Consider the following 23,026-nt stretch of genomic DNA (forward strand, 5'->3'; position numbering starts at 1 on the left):
GCGGATCCACCGCGCCGTGGGAGGGAGCGGGGCGGGGACGGGGCGGAGCAGGCCGGGACGCGGGGCCTGGGCGGCGGGCGCGGCGGGAGGATGCGGCGGGCAGGCGGCGGTAGGCGCCACCGAGGAAGGCAAGGCAGGCAGGCAGGGAGGGAGCGGGGCCGGGGCGACCTCCCTCACCCTGGTCTCGGGGCGTCCTGAGCGCGGGGCAGCCGCTCTCGCCCCTCGGGGATTCAGCGGGAGTACCCCTCGGGGGCCGCTGCCCGGCGGCTTCTGGGCGCGGCCGGGGAAGTTCGGGGGCGTTTCCCGGCCGGGCAGTGCCGGGCGGGAGATGCTGGGGCGCGGAGCCGCCTCCCGCCCGTCGCCCTCCGGCCGTGCCGAGGCGAGGTAGCGCTGCGGGGCTTCCGATATCCCCGGCCTCTCTCCTGCCTGGCCGGGGTGGCGCGGCCGGGAGTCCCGGAGGGAGCCGCCCTCCGTCTCCTCCCGGCGGGTCCTGCGGGAGGCGGGAAGGGTCGGTGGTGCTGGGAGAAGCCTGGGTGAGGCGTATCCCTTAGACCGGCAGCCTTTGGAATGGGGCCGCGTTGTTAGCACCTGGCTTTGGTCAGAATCAGTTCGTGGTGGTGTCTTCTGAAGCTGGTTGTGTTTATTGTCACATCCTTACAGCACCCCTCCCCGCCCCCTTCATCCTCACTTTTTGTTTTCTGGAGTCATATTGCAAGTCTCAGCGCTGTCGGTTTCACAGACGTGCTCATTCTGCGCTGAATTTAGTGCAGAGCAGTGGCAGAGGGAGTTCACCCACTGCTTATTCACCTGACCCGCCGCCTGTCATCCAGGCCGTACCAGTGCAGGTTCCCTCCACACAAGCCTATGACCCAAACCCTGTGTATCCAAGCGCGTGTAAGGAAACCCAAGGAGCAGGCCTTTCCCAGCTGAGCATTAAAGGATGGTTGTTTCTTTTTTCTTTTAAAATTCTTAATATCCTAAAATATGAGTTCTTGTAAGTCAACATGTTATTTCATGTTTTTAGATGCTACTGTAAATAGCATACTAAATACTTAAATACTGTAAATTTGCTACTGTGAATCATTAGCTGTTTCTCTTCAGATATTATACTGTTCGCATACCATTATTGATTCCTCTAACTAATGTATTTATCTTAACTGATGGTGAAAATATCAATGCTTATTGTTGTTATTTAGGTTGAGACTTTTTCAATATCTTTTCAGGTAGTCTTGATCCCAGGAAAAATACTGGAACTAAGGGCATAGGAATCTGAAGACCTCTGTTTCTTCTAGAAGAGGTGGAGAAGCTAGAACACTAACATTTACAATATGTGGAGGAATTAATCTGCAAAAAGCATAAGCTTACTGATGCTATGGAATGAAAGGGTGTTCATGTGCAGATGAAGAAAATGATCAGCTGGAAGGTGGAAATGGTCAGACATAACCTTCTTTCTGGAAGCTGATATGTGATTTTGCTTTAGGAGGTTTTCCATATAATTTCCATACAATTTTGTGATTTTAGGAATTGTCACCTTGGTTTAACAGAAGGGTAAGCAAAGCTTTTTCTTAAATCTAAATGCTTCTATTCATTTTTTCTAGAAACTAAAGGTGTATTCCTTTCAGAAACTTGATTTGAATGAATTGTGCACCAGTTTTGCAGCCCCACTGAAACAAAACTAAGTAAATGAATCCATATTATAGTTTATTTTTATCAGCTTTGTTACTTGGCTGTAGGCAAGACTTTGTTCTACTTTGTGGAGGGAGAAGAAAAGCAGGTATTTTCTTGAAATCCATCCAGAACTCATAGAAGTGCAATACTTGTTACAGCACAATTTATAAATCACAGTGCTTGTCACTTTGAAATGGTTTTCTTTTTCAATTTCACATCTTTTCCAGAGTTCAAAATTTCTTTGGCCTTTTGTCTGGTTTGCAAGATGGGGAAGATAGTTACAAAGTGGAAAAAAAAAATACATTGCTTTTATTTAAAAGATGGGTTAGAGAACAAGCTTATTTGTATCCAATCTATATGACATCCTATTTTCCCCTTTCATAAAAAGGAAGTAGAATTGTATCAGCCATTGGCATTTCTCCAGCTAAAAAAACAATAAATGAATAATGCAAAGTATGAATGGATACGAGCACTGCATCCTGAAGTTTGGTGTGCTGTTGGATGTTTTTTTCAGCTGAACCTTTTCTTCCTGTTTATTCATTATTTCCAGTGATAAAGTAAGAAGGAGAGATGGGAAACCCAGAAAACATTGGAGATGCATATGTTGCTGTGATTCGTCCAAAAAATACTGCTAGCCTCAATTCTCGGGAATATCGAGCTAAATCCTACGAAGTAAAACTATTTCTTTTCTTTATGTATTAGTTATTTGGTTTTTTAAATAGTATAGTAAATAAGCAATAATATAACAGAAGAGAATGTAGCCTTGTCTTTTACTCTTTAGTCTGCTGCAGAGGTCATTCTGACTTCACCATTCTGCTCCTCAACATTTAGTACTTCTTGAATTTTGTTACTACTTTTACAGTAGCATAATAAATAATAATAATAATTTTTTAAAAGTTCTGTGCTTCTTTCAGCTGTGCTTAAACTTCTTTGGTTTCATTATTGTTTGAAAGATTTTGCTCCTTGAAGTTCCCATTGAAGGCCAAAAGAAAAAAAGAAAGAAAGTTTTGCTAGAAACTAAACTTCAAGGAGGCACTGAGATAACCCAGAGCATTTTGGATTACGTATTGGAAGCCACCAAACCAATTTCACCAGCCAATCAGGGTATTAAAGGTAAAACCATTTTAATCCAATACACTATTGACAGCACTATAAAAATGTTTTCTAAATTGGCATGGCAAAGTTATACAAAAGCATGAAATTAGTATAAAGAAAGAAGATGCATTTTGAAGTTCATAAAAAAAACCTAAGCCAGCTATACAGCTAAAACCTTTGTTTTTCTTTTCTTTCCAACTCTATAAAGTGTTTACTAAATGATTGTTAATAAATGAATCTTTGTCTGTGCTGCTGCTTCACCTCAAGTTTAGATTTATAGCTAAACTTCCAGTAAACCAGATCAAAGTGGCTTTTGTATCATTAACTTCAGCTAAAACTTGCCTTGGATTAGAGAATTGATAGATTATTAAATCAGTTGTTCAGAAGACAGTATATATATGAAAATATTTCTAGCAAAACTGTACCCTTAGAGATGGAATTTGATGAGTACATTTTTTCCCTTGTTGTTACATCTAGCAGAGAACATCACACTTGTGCTGACAAATTTGTTTTAGCCAGCCTATTACATTTCCAGGTTGGTATAAAGTATAATGACTAAAGGACTTCTGGTCTTTGCTGTGGACTTCATCTCTGTTGTTTAAGTGGTAAAATGTTGCAGGTGGCAATAGCTGCAGCTGAGTGGGCGTAACAGAGCTAATAATGCAGCAAACACAGAGTAACAGAATTAATACACATAGAGGAATACCTTCTAAAAGCAAATACTCTGTTCCTTGCATAGTTTGGAGAGTTTTAATTCGACTCACTCAGATGGCCCAAGCATTAATTATGCACAGCTTAGTTTGTACACTGCTAAAATATGCAGCTGAGGTTGGAAAAGTTAAAAAGGGCTCCAGTCATATAATTTTTTCATGTTAATGGGTATATACATGTTCATGTTCTTTAGTTTTTCATATGTATTTAAATTTTACTTGCTTTCTTTGGATTATAGCTCATAATTTTTTCTTCCTGGAAAGTAGGAAGATTGAGTCTGGTAAGCTTTCAGATAGCTAACTCTAGATTATTTTTCTTTGTTTTGATGATTAATTAATTTTTTTGTGGTTTGTCTGTTTTTTTGTTTTTAAATAATGTGCTAGGAAAGCGTGTGGTGTTAATGAAGAAGTTTCCTCTAGATGGAGAGAAAGCAGGCCAGGAAGCATCTCTTTACATTGTTCCAACTGTTGTGAAAGGTAACACTGAGCATGATTTGTGAAGCTGCACCCATTTTAGCAGTAGTTCACTTGACGGTTTATTTTTTATATGACTTATTTGAGTTGTATATATCTATCTCATTGATATATGATTATATTTATAATTATATATATAATATATGAGCTATTGATATATTTTAATATTATATATGGCTTTTTCTGTATTTAAACATTAAAAGTTGCAGGCAGGTGCAAAACTCTGAATATTTTAAACTTTGAAGAAGTCTAAAATCAAGGAAGAAACCTTTGGTTTAATGTATTGCCTTTGTTTTTGTAAAAATAGCACACTTCTGGTTTAAGCAGTATTTGTTAATTTGGTTATATTTCAAAACACAGGCCTTGTGTAGAATTTGCTGAATGCAACTCTAAGACATCCTATTCAGTTCAGTGTTCTGTACTCAGAGAAGAATAAGTAAGTCTCTAAACAGTAAACAGATTATTTAGAAATCCAAGTAAATGACTTGTCAAGAAAGTGTTTCTAAAAATACTGAAGTAAAATATGTGCTTTTGGGGAAATTTCTTCATTTTTGCCTTACTTATAAGACTTGATAAAATCTATCAAATAGATACCATTGGGGAGTTACCACTGCCAATACATACCCCTCCTAGTCCTGAGTCATAGTCCTTTTTTTTATGGTAACAGGATGCATTTAACATTTATTCCTCAAATGAACCTGATCACACTGATGGAATAGTGACAGAATATGCATGGATTTTAAGGCTAACCTGTTGGGTTGTGAATTGCTATGTAAGGATTGTATGTAATTGCTATCAATTATTATTTGGAGAAAATTAAGTCACTCTAGTCTAAAGTTATAGTCTTCATTAGGGATGTGTAACTACAAAAGATGCAGGAGGGAAAATAAGATTCTTCTCACGGATGTGTCTTCAGAGAATGTTTCTTTTTTAGATAATACGAAATATACATACAGTCCTGGATGCCCTGTGTTCTACTGTTTACAAGACATCATGAGAGTCTGCAGTGAATCCAGCACACACTTTGCTACACTTACTGCAAAAATGTTAATTGCCTTGGATAAGTAAGAGACACCATCAGTAAAAATACATTAAAATGAAAACTTAGATATTCTATATCAAAATATAAATATATATTAAAAAGATAATTTGTCAATGTAACACATAGTTTTTATAGCATTCTTGTGGTTAAGAAGGAAATCATCATGGTATTTTCTTCACATTTATCAGAGATTGAAACCTTGAGAACATATTTCTAAATTCTTTTTGCAAACTCAAGAATGGTGTGTTTATCTAAATCAAGTAGCTTTTTGGAAGTTCATGTGAATGTTTTGTAAAATCATAATATTTAATCTTCTGTAAATGACATAATTGTCATTTGAGTAAGAGCATTTGCCAGAGTGAAGTAAAAATATCCTCTAATTGTATACCATTAAGATTTGCATTTAAATTAAATCTCCCTGTAGAAAGGGAGTGCATCTTCCCCAGACACACAAATTTATTTGCAGCAGGGAATTAACTTTCAGAAAGGTCATTAGTTGTTTAGTCAGATTTATAGTAGTTTGAATACATGAACAGGTTTTTTGTTGTTTTAGTGGGGTTTTTTTTTGTTGTTGTTCTTTTGGGGTTTTTCGTTGTTTTTTTTTTTTTTAATGTACCCTTAACTAAGAAATACCAGACACACTTGTGTATGAACTTATTTACAGTAATAAAGTTAGCTGAAACCTCTGGCTAATGTAAAAAATCATGCTACAGGCTCTTACCTAAAAGGTTCTGTGTGAAGGGTTTTTACAATTTATTAGTAGAGTTGTAGTATTTCCATGTATACCATCATACCAGTTAAATTTATTTGCTGCTTGCTGAATGCCTTCAAGCTCTAAGTTCTGCTTAAAAGTGTTTCAAGCCTCACAAGAAGCCTTGGAGGTATAATAGAAAATGGTTTATATTTTTTATTCTTTATGTACATAATCTGAAACAATCCTTCTCAAAGATTCAAACTGCCATAACTAATTTATCTACCAAATATTTAGAGAAAATGCCTGAAAATACCTTAGAGTGTGTTTATAGCACAATGACTACAATTCTACTGTTCTTTCTGCCAGGACCATGAGTAAGTGAAGAGAATGCTGCTTTTGCAGGACATAATAGCTTGGATTTAGGACTTAAAAATAGGCCTAAGCATATGCACAGAACTTCAGGTTACCTTCTGCCATCCTCACATATGCTTCTGGGACAGACAAGATCCAAGTGGTCTGTCAGTGGATGTCCTAAGCATGTACTTACTTCTCTTCTATTTTCAGGCTCAATCACTAAACAGAATTTATTGTATTTCAGCAAAGCACATTTTTACCTCAAGCTTGTGAGAAAGCATGTGCAGAAACCTAAATAGAAACCTGCCTTTAGACCTTTAATGCCCCACTTAATATAACACTAAAACAATTTAACAATTTGGTAAAAATATATTTATCCAAAACTTGAGATGAACAACTTGTCCTGAGCCCTGTGTTATATTGCATATGTGGTGGGAAAAATGCAGCAGGTGTACAGTACTGACTTCCCCTGGTAGCACAGAATAAGAGAGCTCTAAAGCTCTTCAATACTGTCAGCAGGAGTGCACTGAGAAGAGAATAAACTTCAGCAGAGCTTTATAAAAAGTCAGGTGGTAGCCTATGTGAAAGAGACTTAGCAGTTTAAAAACTGAACCTTCTGGTTTGCTGCCTTTTCCTGTCTTTCCCTAATGAAACATGTGAGTTGAAAAGCTTAAGTCAGTACAGATATTGAAACTCACCCTTAAAAAAACTGCTTTAAGTTTCAGAATTTATTCAGAGCAGTACTGTTAATAAACTGAAAGTAAATGAAGTGTTGGTGTGGTTTTGTGGTTATAACCCGTGTTAGTCTTAGTGTATAATTTCCTTCTCTTAAAGAGTTTGCATCCACACAGAATTGAGCAAATACAACTGGTAAACTGACTGTGGTTAACACATTTCACATTCAGGGAGTAATTTAGTCTTATAAAATTGTCTGTGCAAATTATAATTATTTTTTAAAATTCAAATGTGTGATTATCATATATGCAATCCCTAATCAAACAAAATAATGGACAGCATGACCAAAATGATCCTTTTCTACGTGAAAATTAAGTACTTGCCCATTCTCTCCTGCAGGTGGTTGGATGAACGGCACACCCAGTCTCACTCCATCCCAGCTTTATTCAGACCATCTCCTCTTGAAAGAATTAAAACAAATGTGATAAACCCTGCCTATGCTATAGAACCGGGTCAAACAGAGAGCTCATTGCACATGGGTTATACTGCCCTGGAAATAAAGAGTAAAATGCTGGCATTGGAGAAAGCAGATATGTGTATCTATAATCCTTTGTTTGGATCTGACCTTCAGTATACCAATAGGGTAAGAACTATATTTTCATTTTGTGTTTGTGAAACATATATACATTTTTGAGTTCATTCATTTGTTTGATATGAGTGTGTGCTCATATCAGAGTTGTTTATTTAGCAGTAAGTGTGCACTAGTTTTTCAAATTCTCATATTTGATCGTAATTCTCTTTCATTATAAAATGTTACTATCATAACTTTGTTTTTAAGAGAATACATGACCAGAATGGGGGATTGTGTAGCCAGATCTTAGCAAGATATTTTTTCAGTTGTGTTTAAATTATGTCTTTGCAGGTTGACAAGGTGGTAATAAATCCATACTTTGGCCTTGGAGCCCCAGACTATTCAAAGATTCAGATTCCTAAAAGAGAAAAGTGGCAACGTAGCATGAGCAGTGTCACAGAGGACAAGTATTATGTTACATTTCTTCTTCATTAATGAATAATTTTGTTTTGTTTTATTACAGTAGCACTTGGTAGACGTAAAATGAGATTCCTATTATTTTATGCTTCACTGTAGAAATACATATTTTAAATGAAATTCTATTTGAAATCTTAAAGTGTTGAAACACAACAGTAAAAGGATGAATCAAGAAGGGTGTGAATTATAAACATTAGAGGAGCATTTCTTACTCTAATAAATACAGCTATGGCTTGATTTCTGCATGACAAAAACCCTATTTGTGTGAATACTGGCATATTTTAACTGCATGAACTTCCCCTTTACTCGTCATGTAGACCTATGGTTAGTGCTATGTTAGTAACTTTTAAAAAGTTGATGTTCTTGATTGCAATATTTCTGAAAGGTTTTTTTTCCTGCTTCCCCTTTTAATTTGTAGGGAACACCAGTGGGTAGATGATTTCCCTCTTCACCGCAGTGCTTGTGAAGGAGACTCTGATTTACTAAGCCACCTTCTGGATAAAAAGTTTTCTGTTAATCAGTTGGATAGTGACCACTGGGCACCAATCCATTATGCATGCTGGTGAGTCAAGCATAGTTGTGCCAATCAAGTGCATTCTACCTGTCATGATTCTTTAGTGCTATCATTTATGTAATTTATCAGCCTCCAAAAGAAGAAATAAAAAAAAAAACACCTCTAGACTTTGTATGCTTTCATTATAATATATGCTAGTGTTAACCTTCTGAAGAGAGACATTGCTTCAGGCTTTGCGATTATTTTAATTTGAATGGTTTTTGGGGAGACCAGTTGTGGAGATCATGTCATCACTTACTTATTGCCTCTTGTATCTCTCCTGACTATTCTGATTCCTGCTGGAGGCACTGGTCTACTTCAGCATGGTAACTTTCACAGTCTGTGTTGGCTTAAGCCTGTTAGCAGTTTTACAGCACAGCGGTAGCTGAGCTGAGCATGTTTTGGTGCTGGACACACTTTAAGTGGGAAGTTGGACTAGGTGATTTACAGAGGTCAACATGTCTGACTATAACTCTGTGATTTAATCTGTAAAAGCTTGAAAGCTTTTCTCAGTCACAAAAATGCTTTTGTTTTATCTTCATGGAAGCTAGTCTTAGGTACATACAGTGGTCAGTATGTCTGATGATAGGAATAACATGAAAATCAAACTTGATTATAAAAAGTTCACATTCTTACTTGATTTTTAGTGTTTCTCAGAAAGTTTGTAAATACCTTATACATCAAATATACACAAGAGTTACCAGTTATAAGCATGGGGGTTAAGAATCCTCAAGATCCATCTGCATGACAAGCAGAAGCTGAACTCTGGTTCTCACACTGATTATTTTTTTCCAGACAAAGCTGGACTCTGTTCTGCCATGACTGAATTGCTGCAACTACCCAAACTTAGCTAGCTTAAAGCAAGGTTCTGTTTGTCTCTCATGAATCCAATCAATGGTTACTAGACCAGTGATTACCAAAGAAGTGTAAAACTGATATTAATTTCTACAAACTTAATTATATTCCATTGTATCTGGTGTAATTTGAAAGCTAAAAACTTTTCAGTGTGGAAAAAACCACACTTTTTCATACAGGACCATCTGAAGAAACACTTTTTCATAATTGGGAACATCTGAAAAAAATTATTATATATTTCCTATGTCTGTTCTGATTTAAACATGTCTGCAGGTATGGAAAAGTTGAAGCCACTCGAATGCTGTTGGAGAAAGGGAAATGCAATCCAAATCTTTTGAATGGTCAACTTAGCTCTCCTCTTCATTTTGCTGCTGGAGGTGGGCATGCTGAAATAGTGCAAATTCTACTAAATCATCCTGAAATTGACAGAGTAAGTTCTGTTTGTGTACAGAAATAGCCGATTTAGCAACATTTTCTAACTTGTGTATGAGAAATATTTTGGTGTCAGATCGCTGATCTTGTTTAGCAATTACTGAAAAATGGTTAAGTGTTTTTGATGACCTCTGCTTTTCCTATTGTGTATCAATTAAATGTTTGAACTCTGGTGTCAAGAATTTTAATTATCTCAAAAATGTGTAAATATTTACCTGTCTCCAGTGAAATCAATGTAGAATTGGTGTTTCTGTTTGTTTGTAGCACATTACTGATCAACAAGGAAGATCTCCGCTGAATGTCTGTGAAGAGAACAAACAAAATGAATGGGAAGAAGCTGCAAAACTACTGAAGGAAGCCATAAATAAACCTGTATGTGTTAATTTTCTAAATATTTTAAAGTTTATAGTTAATTTACACTTAATCTTTTTGAAGAGCTAGAGTCACTTCTGGCTGTTACTGGAAACGTGCAGAACCTTGAAATTTTTAGTGTAAATATTGGCAAACTGGCATTTTGTCTCTTTAAATGTTTCTGCTCTGTTTCATGGCTCAAGAAATACATGTAAAACATATAAACATGATGCTCCAATTTATTGGTAGGAGCATCACATCAGCTACTAATTTTATATGTTTATGCATTCTTATCTTATATGTTGATAGGCAGGAGCATTCACCTGGCTACATGTAGGCTTCTATGAAATAGGCTTTTCATCAGTTAAAGCCTCAGTGCAGGCTTCCTTGGCAGCCAGTGGAGCTTTAGCCAGGATAGGAAACAAAATTTACAATGCAATTTCTCTTATCCTGAAGTAGATTTAAAATTAGTCAAATGATATAAACCCACTTGTTTCTTTTCTTTGACTTCAGATGCAACCTATATCCCTGTAAGTAGGTGGTACTAAACCTGTCAGTTTTTCAAGATGTTTTAAATTATCTTCATTTCACTCTGCATGAATGATTTCCAAAATAATTAAGGAAGGAACTGACTTTCATTTTAAGGATCTTATTGTGCAGTAGATGATGTGATGGTGTGTCTAATGACTCTAAAGACTAATGGACATGTTTTAAGTAGATTTCAGAGTGTAATGCGTGATGTTATGTTGTCACTTATTACTATTTAATTATATCAACGTATAAACTCCCCCTATAAACTACTGCAGTAGGAATGACAGTGACTACTGCAGCAAAAAATAGCCTGATGTTTTCCATTCCGACCTCATTTTCAATCAGTTGTCATTTTCCAAGCTATCCATCTTTTTTTTCTAGAAGTTTTTAGGAACTCAATTCTTGATGGCTTAGTAGATTTGAGGAAGAGAAATAACAAATTCCTGAAACCTTTTTATTCAAGCAGCTGAAACATCTAATCTGTTACAGAAATGAAAACAAGACACTTCACTGATTTATGACTTGTTCATGTATGCTTTAAGCACCTGATATATGTTTATGTATGTCTTTCAGGAGACATACTGTGGGCTCACATGCAATTCAGGGAAAGCTATGGGAGTTCTGAAGGGAAAATGATTTATTATTTATAAGATTTATTTAGAGGAGCACTATACAGGAGCACTATAAGATTTAGTGAGATTGTATTCTTGTAGTGGGTTCTGAGTAAAGGGTCGTGCTTCCCTCTAAAAATTAGTCTTTTTAGTATAGGGTGGAAAAATTCATAACCATAATAGCAAAGTGAACATTTTGGGATATGCATAGGCAGCTGAGCCCAGATCCCTCAGGGAACTTTTAAATACCTGCTTGCCTTGGAGTTCAACAGAAATCCTCAGAATACCATCAAGATCTTTCTTGGAGTTACTGTTGTAAAAAACACAGTATAAGAACTTGCACAGAACATGAAACAAGCAATTTGGGTAAATAATAAATACGTAGGAGTTGTGCAGTGTTCTTTTTCCCAGCATTATAGATGTTGCTGATAAAACCACAAACAGAAGGGATTTTAACAAATTGTTTGTGTAATATATTCCTGTTTTTATGTAGTATGAGAAGGCACGGATTTATCGTATGGATGGGTCATATCGCTCTGTGGAGCTGAAACACGGAAACAACACAACTGTGCAGCAGATAATGGAGGGCATGCGCCTGTCTCAAGAAACTCAGCAGTACTTCACTATCTGGATCTGTTCTGAGAACCTCAGTAAGTAAAAGGGACAATGGTAATACTTGAGGGTTTATCATAGTTTATTTCTGCTTGCCTTTAGGAAAAAGTAATGCTGTCTTAGGAGAGTAGGAGACATGCTCTGACAGGCTTCACAGCCTGATGTCTCCAAACTGCTCTCAGAGCTGTTGAGAGATTCTCTGTTTTAGCTTTTACTTTGGGTACCCTCAACAGGTCTGACTGTATCATTCTGGCACCTATAATGTATTTCATCCAGGAAGATGAGGCTTCCAAGTTGCCTTTCTGTTACAGGGCAGCTTGCCTGTCATAGGCCTTACCAGTAGCTTATCCTGGATTTATCCATATTTTTCTTCCCAGATTGAGTTTGGATGCATGTAGTTGTTTTTACCAATGTTTAGTTTTTTTAAAACTACTCATTAAAGTAAGATGATTAATGTTTTTTCATTAGGTCCTTTAATCATATGAATTTTTCTGTGTTTTGTACCAAAATAATTTTTGATAAACAAGTTTTCAAATGTATTTGATGGGAGACAATGCTGATGTAAAATGTCATGTTTATATTTATGGTATTTTTTGGTATTTCTGATCTAAATAAAAAAGATATTATAGTTTTTATTTGAGATATATACTAGAAGATAAGTAGAAGCCCAAGAGTCAACAAGTGTGGCTGGGTATTTTCAGCTAATGTGGTCAACAGTACTGCTGCAACGAGATAGCTATGGGACACCTTGTGGATTACAAAGCTCAGTTGTGGTCTGATAGGATACTGTGTTGAAAGTGTTATTAACACAGAAGCCTTGCACTTAAAATTTTATTTACTGTTGCCAATGCTGCACTACAGTGGTATTGTTACTTTTTTTTTTTAAGTAACTCTAATTATTGAAGGAAATCTTTTCTTTAGTTTTCTTTTAATCTTTTTCTTTCAGTGTCATACCATTGGCCTTTTTACTTTGCTGTATTGCCACATGACTGCTGTAACCCTCAGCTAAACATAGATGTTAATGTGAAGAAAAGGAAGTGTTTGAGGGTTAAAGTCTTGCTGCTTTTGCCTTTTCTAAATATGTATGTAATGTTTTCCTAGAATCATTGAGGTATTACCCTTGCATTTGAGGGGTAAATTGTTTGTGTAACATCAAGTAATTCTCTAGATATTTAGCCTAGATTTGAAAATGAGCTCCTGATTTATGGCTTCAAACAACTAATGGATAAGTTTCATTTAAAGTATGTTGCATTTTGTGTACAACTGTAAGGACAGTAGGTTTCTTGCTTGTAGAACAGATGATGCTTTTCTGTGTTTGAATGTAAGATGGATAAGTTGAATGAACAGATTGTTCCCAGTGGAAGATGTTGTGCTATAATGTATCCATTTACGATTTTCACATGGTGGGAAATGCCACAGTGTGAAAGCCAAAGCAGTGAGGGTGAGGCAGATAGAGCCTCCTAGAACCTCACTCCTAGGAAAAGTCAAGTGATAATCCAAGGACAGGCAGGGTGAGTGAGTAAGCCAAAGATACAGGCTCTAGTACATAATACGACTGTAGCTGAAAGCTCTGTATTAATTTCTCAGCTCTCATATACACAAGAGAATATGAAACATTGATTGACTTTAGCTTGTTAAGAATCAAGAGATTTTACAGATTAAAAAGAAGAATGTCTTCTGAAAAGAAGAATGTCTGTTCTGAAAAGTTTATGGTTTTTATATATAAACAAAAAGGGCAAATACATTTAGAAGATAAATTATATCTGTATTTTTCTGTCAGAAATAAGATTATTGAACTTTATATTTCTCTATATTTCTCTACAATAATAGAGACAAGAGTCTCTCATGTTTTACTATTGTGTTTTTAAGGCCAGTCTTGGTACTCCATTAAATTTTTAAATAGCATTCACTCCTGAGAAACTGAAACAAAGTTTTACCACTATTGCATTTAGTGAATTGTTGCTAAGAGTTTTGTCAATAAATCCGTATTTTCAAAATCTTTCTATATAGCAGTTTAGAAAACATAGGAAAATGTTTGTTAATGAGTCCTCAATTTGAGGTACTCTGGGTTTGGTGCAGCATTTAATAATTTATGTGTATGTGTGTGTGTGTATGTGCTGGGTTATTCAGTTTGTTTATTTGGAAACAAACCTGTTATTTTTCAGGTCTCCAGCTGAAGCCATATCACAAACCTTTGCAGCATATTCGAGACTGGCCCGAAATATTCACTGAACTGACAAACTTGGATCCTCAAAGGGAAACTTCACAGCTTTTCCTGAGAAGGGATGTGAGACTTCCACTGGAAATAGAAAAAAAGGTCAGTACTTGGAAGTGACTGAAATTATGGTCAGACTCAGAACACCTGGACCATCAACACTCAGTGTTTATGGTGACTGTAATAATTTCCAAACTTTTTAAACTGACAACTCCTTTTCTGTAATGGTTTGAGTCTTCACATTCTTGCCTTCCTTTTCTGTAATGGTTTGAGTCTTCACATTCTTGCCTTCCTTTTCTGTAATGGTTTGAGTCTTCACATTCTTGCCTTCCTCTCTCTTGCCTTCCTATCATCTCTTTGTTCTCTTTCTTTCTCACCCTCTCTGTTGGGTTTATCCATTATCTCCATGTGTCAGTCTCTGTCTGTCATACAGCTAAAAACAACTTGCGTGATTTTATTCCTTATGCTGTTGTTTTTCAGTTATTTAATTGGTTGATTTCAATGGGATTATGCAAACATATTACCGAAAATGAATTTATGGGGGAAGAAATCTGCAGATACCAATATTTCTGTGAACTTTTTGATTGGGCATGGTGTGCTAGTTGCCTTTCATTTGTGTGTTAGATCAGTGAAGTGTTAAAGGAAGTGAATGAAAAACAATGCTTCTATTACAAAGCACCACTAAAATGTACACTTCAGTCAGGATCACACCTTTGTTTTCTGTCTCTGAATCAGTGAGAAATGCCGTTCATAGTTTCTAAGCTTACTTTCCTTTTTACAAAGAAATAATATTATTTAAATATTTTTAACAGATTGAGGATCCCTTGGCTATTCTTATACTTTTTGATGAGGCCAGATATAATTTACTCAAAGGTTTTTATACATCACCTGATGCAAAGCTGATTACACTGGCAAGCCTGCTTCTACAAATAGTCTATGGAAATTATGAGAGCAAGAAACATAAACAGGGCTTTCTAAAGTAAGTATGTGTTTAAAATTTAAAATTATGGGTTAGATTAAGTATTTTTAGATAGCACTTCCTATGGAACCCTCAAACTTTAGGTATAATATATTTGTTGGTTTTCTTCATCACTGAGCTATAGTTCAGAGTAACCATGTAACCCTTAAAGCATTAATAGAAGTTGGGCACTGTGTGTGAAAATGTATTAATCTTAAATATTGCAGTCCTAGACAGAGGGGTGGAGGTTCTGTAGTGTGTAAAATCTGTCCTGAGATACAGTAATACCAAAATAAACAACAGTATTTATTGAAGGGTTCTGACAGAACTGAGGCCTTGAGCAATGTTGAAGAAACATCTTACTATGGCAGTTGGACCAATGTCTGGGATTGGTTTTCTGTCTTTGGACAGACCATGCAGTGATATTGTCTCTTCTGTCATTTGTAGGAGAAATGCTGTACTAAATTAGTCAAACCCATAGCACCAGTAGGGCTCAGCCAGATGGTATTTTTCTTTCTCCTTCTCTCTGCATGCCAGCAGAACAGTAGCTGAGCTATTTTGGGATGGCTTGTTCTTCCCACATACATTTCTGCAGCAGTATCTGAGCCCATGAGGATTCCAGTTCTCTACTGTGTGCACTTTCACCCCCTGCCATCTCCACCTCACTTAATTCATTCAACAGCAGCTGTGCTGTTCTGGAATGCTGCTATGCTTCTCATCTTCTCTTATTCACAGCATTAGCTGAGCTGCCTTGGCCTGATGAGTTTTTGCATGTACTGTCCTGCAGTTGCACAGCCAGTCAATGGAGTATAAGGAGAACAGGATTTAAGTGGGACTGCCCTCCTGTACAAGTGTGCAGTTCAGTATGGCTGAGTTTTGTTTGAAACTACTCCCTGCTGGCTCCCAGCAGCTGCAGAGTGGTGTTCCTCTCAACTCTGAGGCCTATCAGTACTGTGGTTCCAAGTTCATCCTGCTCAATGGAAGTGTTTGGCTCTACAGACAGGACTACCTGCAAAGATAGTTCGGGCTAGATAAAAAGCCATTTGGACGTGCTTTCCATCCACATTCACATAATTCTTCTTCGTGTAGATGAGGAGTTTCATAATCTGTTTTTCTTTTTGTAGTAGACATGAATGTTCATTAAAAGACTAGTAATTCCAAAAATATATCCCTAGTTATTGTTTGTATGAGAGTATCCTTGACCTTAAAGATCTGATGCACTGTCCTGTGCACGTTTTTGCTTGGCAGATCATATATACTGCCAAATACAGTTTAAATAGGTTACATCACTAGGTCTTGGCACTGTCTTAATTGTACATAAAAGCAAACTAGTAAAGGTTTGCATCCTTTCTTTTAGTTTTTTTTGTTTCCTACATTTTGGCTTTTTAAAAAAAGCAGTTGATGTAAGTAGCTTCTCTTTCGTGTCATGTAATATATAACTTAAACGTGGAAATTAATTGAGCTGAGTCCTTGGTAGTGCTGACTGCAGGAGTGGAAGGAAGAGTATCTACAGTCTGTCACATTTTCTGAGTATGTGCTATGTTGATGTAAATGGCATTTTGTATGTAATTTTGGCTTCCAACCTGGAATTCAGCAAACTGCTCTCTAGCCAAATATGAGTTGTGTGTTCTGCTGGCATTTCCTCTCCATGCTATGTCCATGATGTTTGACACAGAGTGTATAATGTAAAGGTGGATCTTCATTAACTGAGAATTGCAGTGTATCTCAGGAAACTATCTCATCTGATGAGGCAAGATGGAGTAGGAACTGTCTAGCTCAGTATATGACTTGAAGGTACACTGTGGCAGACATTTTTCTTTTTTCTTACTTTGTTTAGTGAAGAAAGACTTTGTTCCTCTTTGTTTTTCTCTTAGTGAAGAAAATCTTAAATCTATCGTACCAATAACTAAACTAAAAAGCAAAGCTCCTCATTGGACAAACAGGATACTTCATGAATACAAGGTAAGATAAATAAGCAGGTAGTAGAAAATCCTGTTCTTTAACATTTTTGACTGTTTGGTTGTCAATTAATGAACAGAAATACTGGTATAAAAAGCTAAAAATGTGTATACTCTGAATTTTTGGGATGGGTTGTTAGAATATATTTCTTGTACAGTTGCAGATCTCTTTGTTAGAAGTAAATATGTTTGTTATCTGTTCATTTACCTTCAGTGTTAGCTCTGTATTGGGCACAATTCCAATTTGGGCATAGGTGTGAAAAAATCTACTCTGATTTAAATTTCTCTGTCCACTTGTAGCAATGGATCCCCAAGTCCTTTTTGTCAGTGTAACTTGTATCTTAAGGACCTGGTGGTGCTGCTGATGTGCATGTGCACACACACACATACATGCACACAGAGACCCCTTTGTTTAGAGCAGTTAATTGAGCAAAAATTTTAAAGTTTTTGGACTTGGGCTGCTTGTGTAAAAATGCATCTAACTGAGGCCTGTGGGTCCCAAATGAGGTCAGATTAAATTTGTGGCCTTCACAAGTAATTGTGGAAAAAGTGAGGCGTGTCAGAAAGAGAACTGTACCAGCTGATGTTGGTAGCTGGCTAAAGGTGGCTGCCGGGAAGCATTGCAGAGGCAGCTAGTGAATGTTTTCAAACCTTGCTGCTCTTTTTGAGATGAGATTACTCGGTCATAAACTTTGTTTTGGTGCTCACACCTTTTTTGTCAGAAATTAGCAGATCATTCCTATTCTTTCTAATAGAGATGAAGGAGGGGGGGATGGTGGTCTAATACTATGGTGTAGCAAAGTCATCTACTCTGTCATCAAATTATATGTAAGGATGAGCATAGCTTTCTTGACTTCTGCTTTTGAGACATTGTTTTGGAGTGTGGGGCATGGGGGGAAGGGGAAAGAAGTTCCAATCCTTTGTTCTGAAGATTTTACATGTTAGAAATGGCTGTGTAGAATTCAGCTGTAAGGCAGGGAATGGATCCAGAGAGACTGATACTGTCTACCACACACAGTCATGGCCCCTTAACTGTTGAAGATTTGTGTTCTCCCCCGTGTCTGTGCCTTCTGATCTTGTCCATGGCCCAACCAATTTTTATTTGTTAGATTGGTTGTTATCATTCTGGTTTGAGGAGCACTCCAGCAATAGTTTGTTCTGACTGCTGCACTCTACTGAAGAGGAAGGAACAGAAGCCTGTCTCATTCTGAACGAAGGCTCCACTAATGAAAAGAGATCTACACCTCTCTTTTGCTTAGAAAAGAAAAAACAATCAATGTTTTTGGAAGGACGTGTTTGCTTCTCTTACCATGTCTCACTGGACTGGACTCCTTAAAAGAAGGAAGAATACTTAGTTCTAAAGATTGTGATGCATTTGGTGTCAGATGGGTGCATAGCTGCTCCCATCCCAACTCCCAGTTACTTCTGGGAGAGGCAAAGCTGTGGGGCCCTTCAGAGGTTGTGCGTTTGTGCTCAGATTTCCAAGGCTCTTACAGGTGTCTGGGTTTTGCCTCAGTCTCTTCTAGCACTTGAGCCTTTCCATGGCTCTAAGGTTTAATTTAGCTGTAGGAAGATGGTTGATGGGAAAGCACTTTGGAAATAAACATTTAGTAGGGATTGTGCTGAACAGTGAATTTTCCTCAATCAATCCCAACTGTTTGGAAGGACTTGTTGATTGCCATTGTTTCTTTATTTTTAGAATCTCAGCACCAGTGAAGGTGTCAGTAAGGAGATGCATCACCTTCAGCGCATGTTCTTGCAGAATTGCTGGGAAATTCCGACTTATGGAGCAGCTTTTTTCACAGGACAGATATTCACCAAAGCAAGTTCAAGTAGCCATAAAGTCATCAAAGTGTACGTAGGAGTAAACGTAAAAGGGCTGCACCTCCTCAACATGGAAACAAAGGTCAGCTTAAGTGAACTGCCAGTGATAACTATAAAATTTCATTCTCTCCTCTTAAAATCTTTGTACTAGAAGTGATTTCCCATCCAACTGTTTAGTTAAACTTGACTGAAAATTTCCAAGATTTTAAGATTTTTATACGTCACTAGTGAAGTCTTATATTTTTTCACTTTACTACTTTATGAGCTACAACTGCATTGTAGAACGTAGTGGTTTAAGTCTGAATCTAGTCTTTGTGAATGAAGGGAAGTTCAGTTTGCAAGTATGGAGGATATTTTCTGAGTGACAGTTTCCTACATTTGGTCATAGGCTTTACTCCTCAGCCTAAAGTATGGTTGCTTTATGTGGCAGTTGGGAGATGGAGATACATGTTTTCAAATCCACAGTCTGGAAAACAAAATGAGCTTTATTGTACATACCAAACAGGTAAGCACTATGATTTTACATCCTTTATGTTCAAATATTTTTTCCCTAAAGTAGATACACAACCCTCTTTTCTCTTGAGATTAACCACCCTTGCACAATATAAAAGAAGCCTAAACCAAGCCCCTACAAAAATTATTTTAAAACTTTTTATTAGTATTTCAGAATGTTTGCTTGTTTTCTTAGCATGTGATGCATTCAGAATTCAAAATACATAAAATGCATCTATAATCATTAGGATAAACCTTTTGTTTAATTGAAACTTTCTTGCATATGCCCAATCCCTCATTCTCTTAGGTTAATTCCAAATATAATGAAATTCAGAGAGCCAGAGACACTAACTTTGTGATCAAAAGTTATGGAGTTTGAGATTGGATAAAGCTGAGAATTGCATTTGTCATGTACTTGGTTGTCATAGTTCTGAAATGCTGATAGAATTTAATTGCATCCCCTTACATAGGCAGGACTCGTTGTAAAACTCCTGATGAAATTAAATGGCCAGCTAATGCCAACTGAAAGAAACGAGTGATGGAAATGAACAATAGTTATGAGATGGCATCTGATGGCTGAGCAAAAAACAACTTGTTCCTCCTCATAACAGGACTTCCATGTATATGAATTTTACACAATAGAAAAGTCAATTTGTACAGTTTTTTAACTTTGTACAGAAGCTGCATGGTTTATTTTTTTAAAAAAACTATACAACATATCTATTATTTTTATAAGTATTTTTGTGTTTCATATATTAACTATTGTAGGGCTTGAGCTTAACCAATAAAGCTGATGAAATCTAAATGGTTTACCGAGTTCGACAAGCATGAATCCAGTAAAGCTGTTGTTCCCAGAGAAATATGGGACTATCAGTGCCATTAAGCAAGTCTCAGTTAACCTGTTTACCTTTTGTGTCATTGTGTGGAACATCAAGGAGGTGGTATATGTTGCAGTATTTTGTAGATACCCTCTATTTTTAAGATACTATTGATAAACACGCTTAAAAGACCAGTTAGACCTTTGTGCAACTACTTTTGATAAACTCTTGTTTTTTATTTGGTTTCTGGCAAACATTTTAGCTTGCTTTATTTTTACTCTTAACTTTCTCATACTTTGTATTCATATTTATTCTAAAATACTGCATGAGGATGCCAAAAGGGAAATACTTTAAATCATTCAGAAGCCATATTGAATGTTTAGCATGCTTGTTTTGTAAAATGGATTTTTACTTTTGCTGTGCAATATAAAATATATGTATGGAGGAGAGGGAGACAGGGATTTACAGATGAACCTTACTCAGAGGACTTCAGAAAGTTTTATAAATCCTACCCTGGATTGCAACACATATGCAGTAACAAAAGCTTCGACAGGAGGTACTAAGTTATTTCTCTTAAATTAATTTTCTTACTAATTAATTAAGTTTCTTCAGGCTAAGAGCAGTGCAGGATGCAAGAATGAAGATGACAAGGAAGTCAGAAACAGTTTGTAAGCATTCTGCCTGCTCTTTGTAGAGTCAGGGTTGGGGCTCCACAAGTTGGGTCTCAAGTGTAAGGTGGGGTTCTATGCAGTCTGAAATATATCCTTGTACATTAAAATAGAATCTATAACATAAATCTTTGAAGTTTCTGGTTGTATTTCAGGGTTTTAAGTGCACTTGACTATTTCTTCCGTGTAAACTGCATGCTAAAAATAGTGTGCAATATTTTGTAAAAAAAAGCTTTTATAAAAAATAAAAATTAGCACTTGCCTCTAAGTTTTCAAATAAAAGCTAAAATGAATGTGAAGAACTGTGCTGTTGTATAGTAACTTTACTCATTCCTTACTAGTAACTGCAGTTTAAGAAATTAAAGTAGTAAGCTGTTAAAAACATGAACGGGAGACTTGTATTTTGTATTCTTCTTAGCAAGCTGTAATTTTTTACTTAAACTTCACAGGCCTAAATAACAGTACATTTTCATGGATTGTTATGCTTTATTTAAAGTAAATAATGCAACAATCAGGTCCTTCATCGTGCATCCCTGCTATCACTTGGCGCTGGTAGCAGAAATACATTTCTCTACATAGCACTTTCTTAGAAAACTAGAGGAAAATGTTAGGAAGGTGTGTCAGTTGCCTATATAACTATACTATCAATATGCCTTATCACTGTATAGTCCTTTCTGCTAAATTCTTATTTATTACTACCTAATAAATTGTTTGCAACAAGTCATACTTGGTGTTTCTATTTTTGTAGCCAGCATGAAAGTGGTGTCAAATGTTGCACCAAGCAGGTGTTATTACAAAGAGCAGTAGTTTGTAACAGGCTGATCTTTGTAAGGTATGTAAGAAGAGCATCAGAGAGGACCAGAGAAAGAGTCCCATCATGACTCTAGATTAAGGTAGTGCACCTTGGAAACTGCTCAGGAATTTACTGGGTGAACTGGAAACTGTTCATTTTGGCGGGACAGAGGTTTGCAGATGTTGCATATCAGTGGAGCCACTAAGCAGCAAGAGCCCAACTCTGCAGTCCCAGAGGCTTCTGGCACCTGGGTACACAGGAGCTTGCACTGCCCTGCTGGGACAAGGCAAGTGTGTGCTCCCCTTTCACCTGGAAGCAGGGAAATAAAAAACAGGAACACAGAGAAATCCAACACCACTGAGACAGACCATTAGTAACAGCCCTCATATCACTACCAAAAAAACCCCAATGAAAATGAGCTGCAAGATGGGCAAAGCTGACACTTGTGCCTTTGTAAACATGAGATGCCCACCTACAGTCCATCTAACAAGCACTTTCTTAAAAAGCAAGAACCTCTACAGCTGCCAAAAGCAAAGATTTGAGTAGAACACTCAGCCAGGCCCTGTAAGGCAGAAGAGTAACTGAGAACTTTAAACTGTGAAAAACAGGCAGGATTTTACCAAGTAGAATAACTGACCCCAGTGAGCGGCTTGTTCAAGAGGGAAGCCTTTGGTCCTGGGGTGATGTCCTGTTGCTGCTGCTGCTGCTTGGTGCAGGGAACAATTGCTCCAGGGAGGTGGGAGTTTCCCAATCATTGTCAGCTTACAGCTGGATGCAGTTTGAAGCTGGGCTGTTGATTGAAAAAAGAGATACAGGTTCAAGAGAAACAACATACATAGTTTGCAAAAGCTCTGCTTTACCTTAGTTGTTAATACAATAGGGTAAAGATATAAAAATAATGTACTAATTTGCTATTCTATATAAATTTAAATATAATTAGTAATTACATAAAAATTAAGTAAAACCTATATTCATATATAGGTAATTAATCTGGAAATCCTCTCCCTTGGAAGAAATAGACTGACGCTATTGCACCAAAAATGTGCTTACTTCATACACTGACAGAGCAGAATGTCAATAACAACCAGTGACAGCTCTCATGTCCCCCGAAAGAATTGTCAAGGCTTGCAAATACGAAGGAACTCTTAAAGAACTCTTTCTCAATCACTACACTGATGAATTTCCTTTGGCCCTGAAATTGAGAGCTTGCAGTCAACAAATGGGAAACTTTACTAGATCCCATAGCTGACAGGAAGAGTTTGAAGATACTCAAGATTGATTCCATGCACATCTCAGCATTCACCAGTGTTCTCTGCTACCTCCACTCATCTAGTAATACTCAGCACTTGCGAGACCTTGATACAGGGTTTGCCACACACATTAAAAAAACCTACAAGAATATTAATTCAGTAACAAGCTTGTTTTTGCCTGTGCACCTTTTCCAGTTGACAAAACTAAAAGTACTCAGAACTGATGACAACAAATAGTTTATTTCAGATGAAGGAGGGAATTTATGAGAATTTAGGTTTCTGAACTTTACAAAAATTTATTTAAAAGCATTACAGATAATCTTTGCAACCGTACCCTGTTGAAAT

At 37.0% G+C, this 23,026-nt stretch overlaps 1 protein-coding gene across 4 annotated transcripts; it reads left to right on the plus strand.

Annotated features, from left to right (window-relative positions):
• Positions 1–51: 51 nt before the first annotated feature.
• Positions 52–21,362, plus strand: KRIT1 (KRIT1 ankyrin repeat containing). 4 transcript variants are annotated; one of them, XM_084215425.1, is made up of 19 exons: positions 65–128; positions 1,224–1,548; positions 1,623–1,679; positions 2,219–2,340; positions 2,622–2,781; positions 3,858–3,950; positions 4,882–5,011; positions 7,112–7,355; positions 7,635–7,750; positions 8,179–8,322; positions 9,442–9,598; positions 9,865–9,972; positions 11,587–11,743; positions 13,871–14,022; positions 14,733–14,899; positions 16,753–16,840; positions 18,536–18,742; positions 19,049–19,165; positions 19,623–21,362. In XM_084215425.1, exons 4-19 carry the CDS (start codon positions 2,239–2,241, stop codon positions 19,689–19,691), a joined length of 2,211 nt encoding a protein of 736 aa, XP_084071551.1. In that variant the 5' UTR covers positions 65–128; positions 1,224–1,548; positions 1,623–1,679; positions 2,219–2,238; the 3' UTR covers positions 19,692–21,362. The 4 variants fall into 4 exon arrangements, with proteins under 4 accessions (XP_084071550.1, XP_084071551.1, XP_084071549.1 ...); XM_084215424.1 differs by lacking the exon at positions 1,623–1,679 and having other exon boundaries at positions 52–109; XM_084215423.1 differs by lacking the exon at positions 1,623–1,679.
• Positions 21,363–23,026: the final 1,664 nt, after the last annotated feature.

This window comes from Fringilla coelebs, assembly GCF_963513975.1.
Source record: "Fringilla coelebs genome assembly, chromosome: 1".
Lineage (NCBI taxonomy): Eukaryota > Metazoa > Chordata > Aves > Passeriformes > Fringillidae > Fringilla > Fringilla coelebs.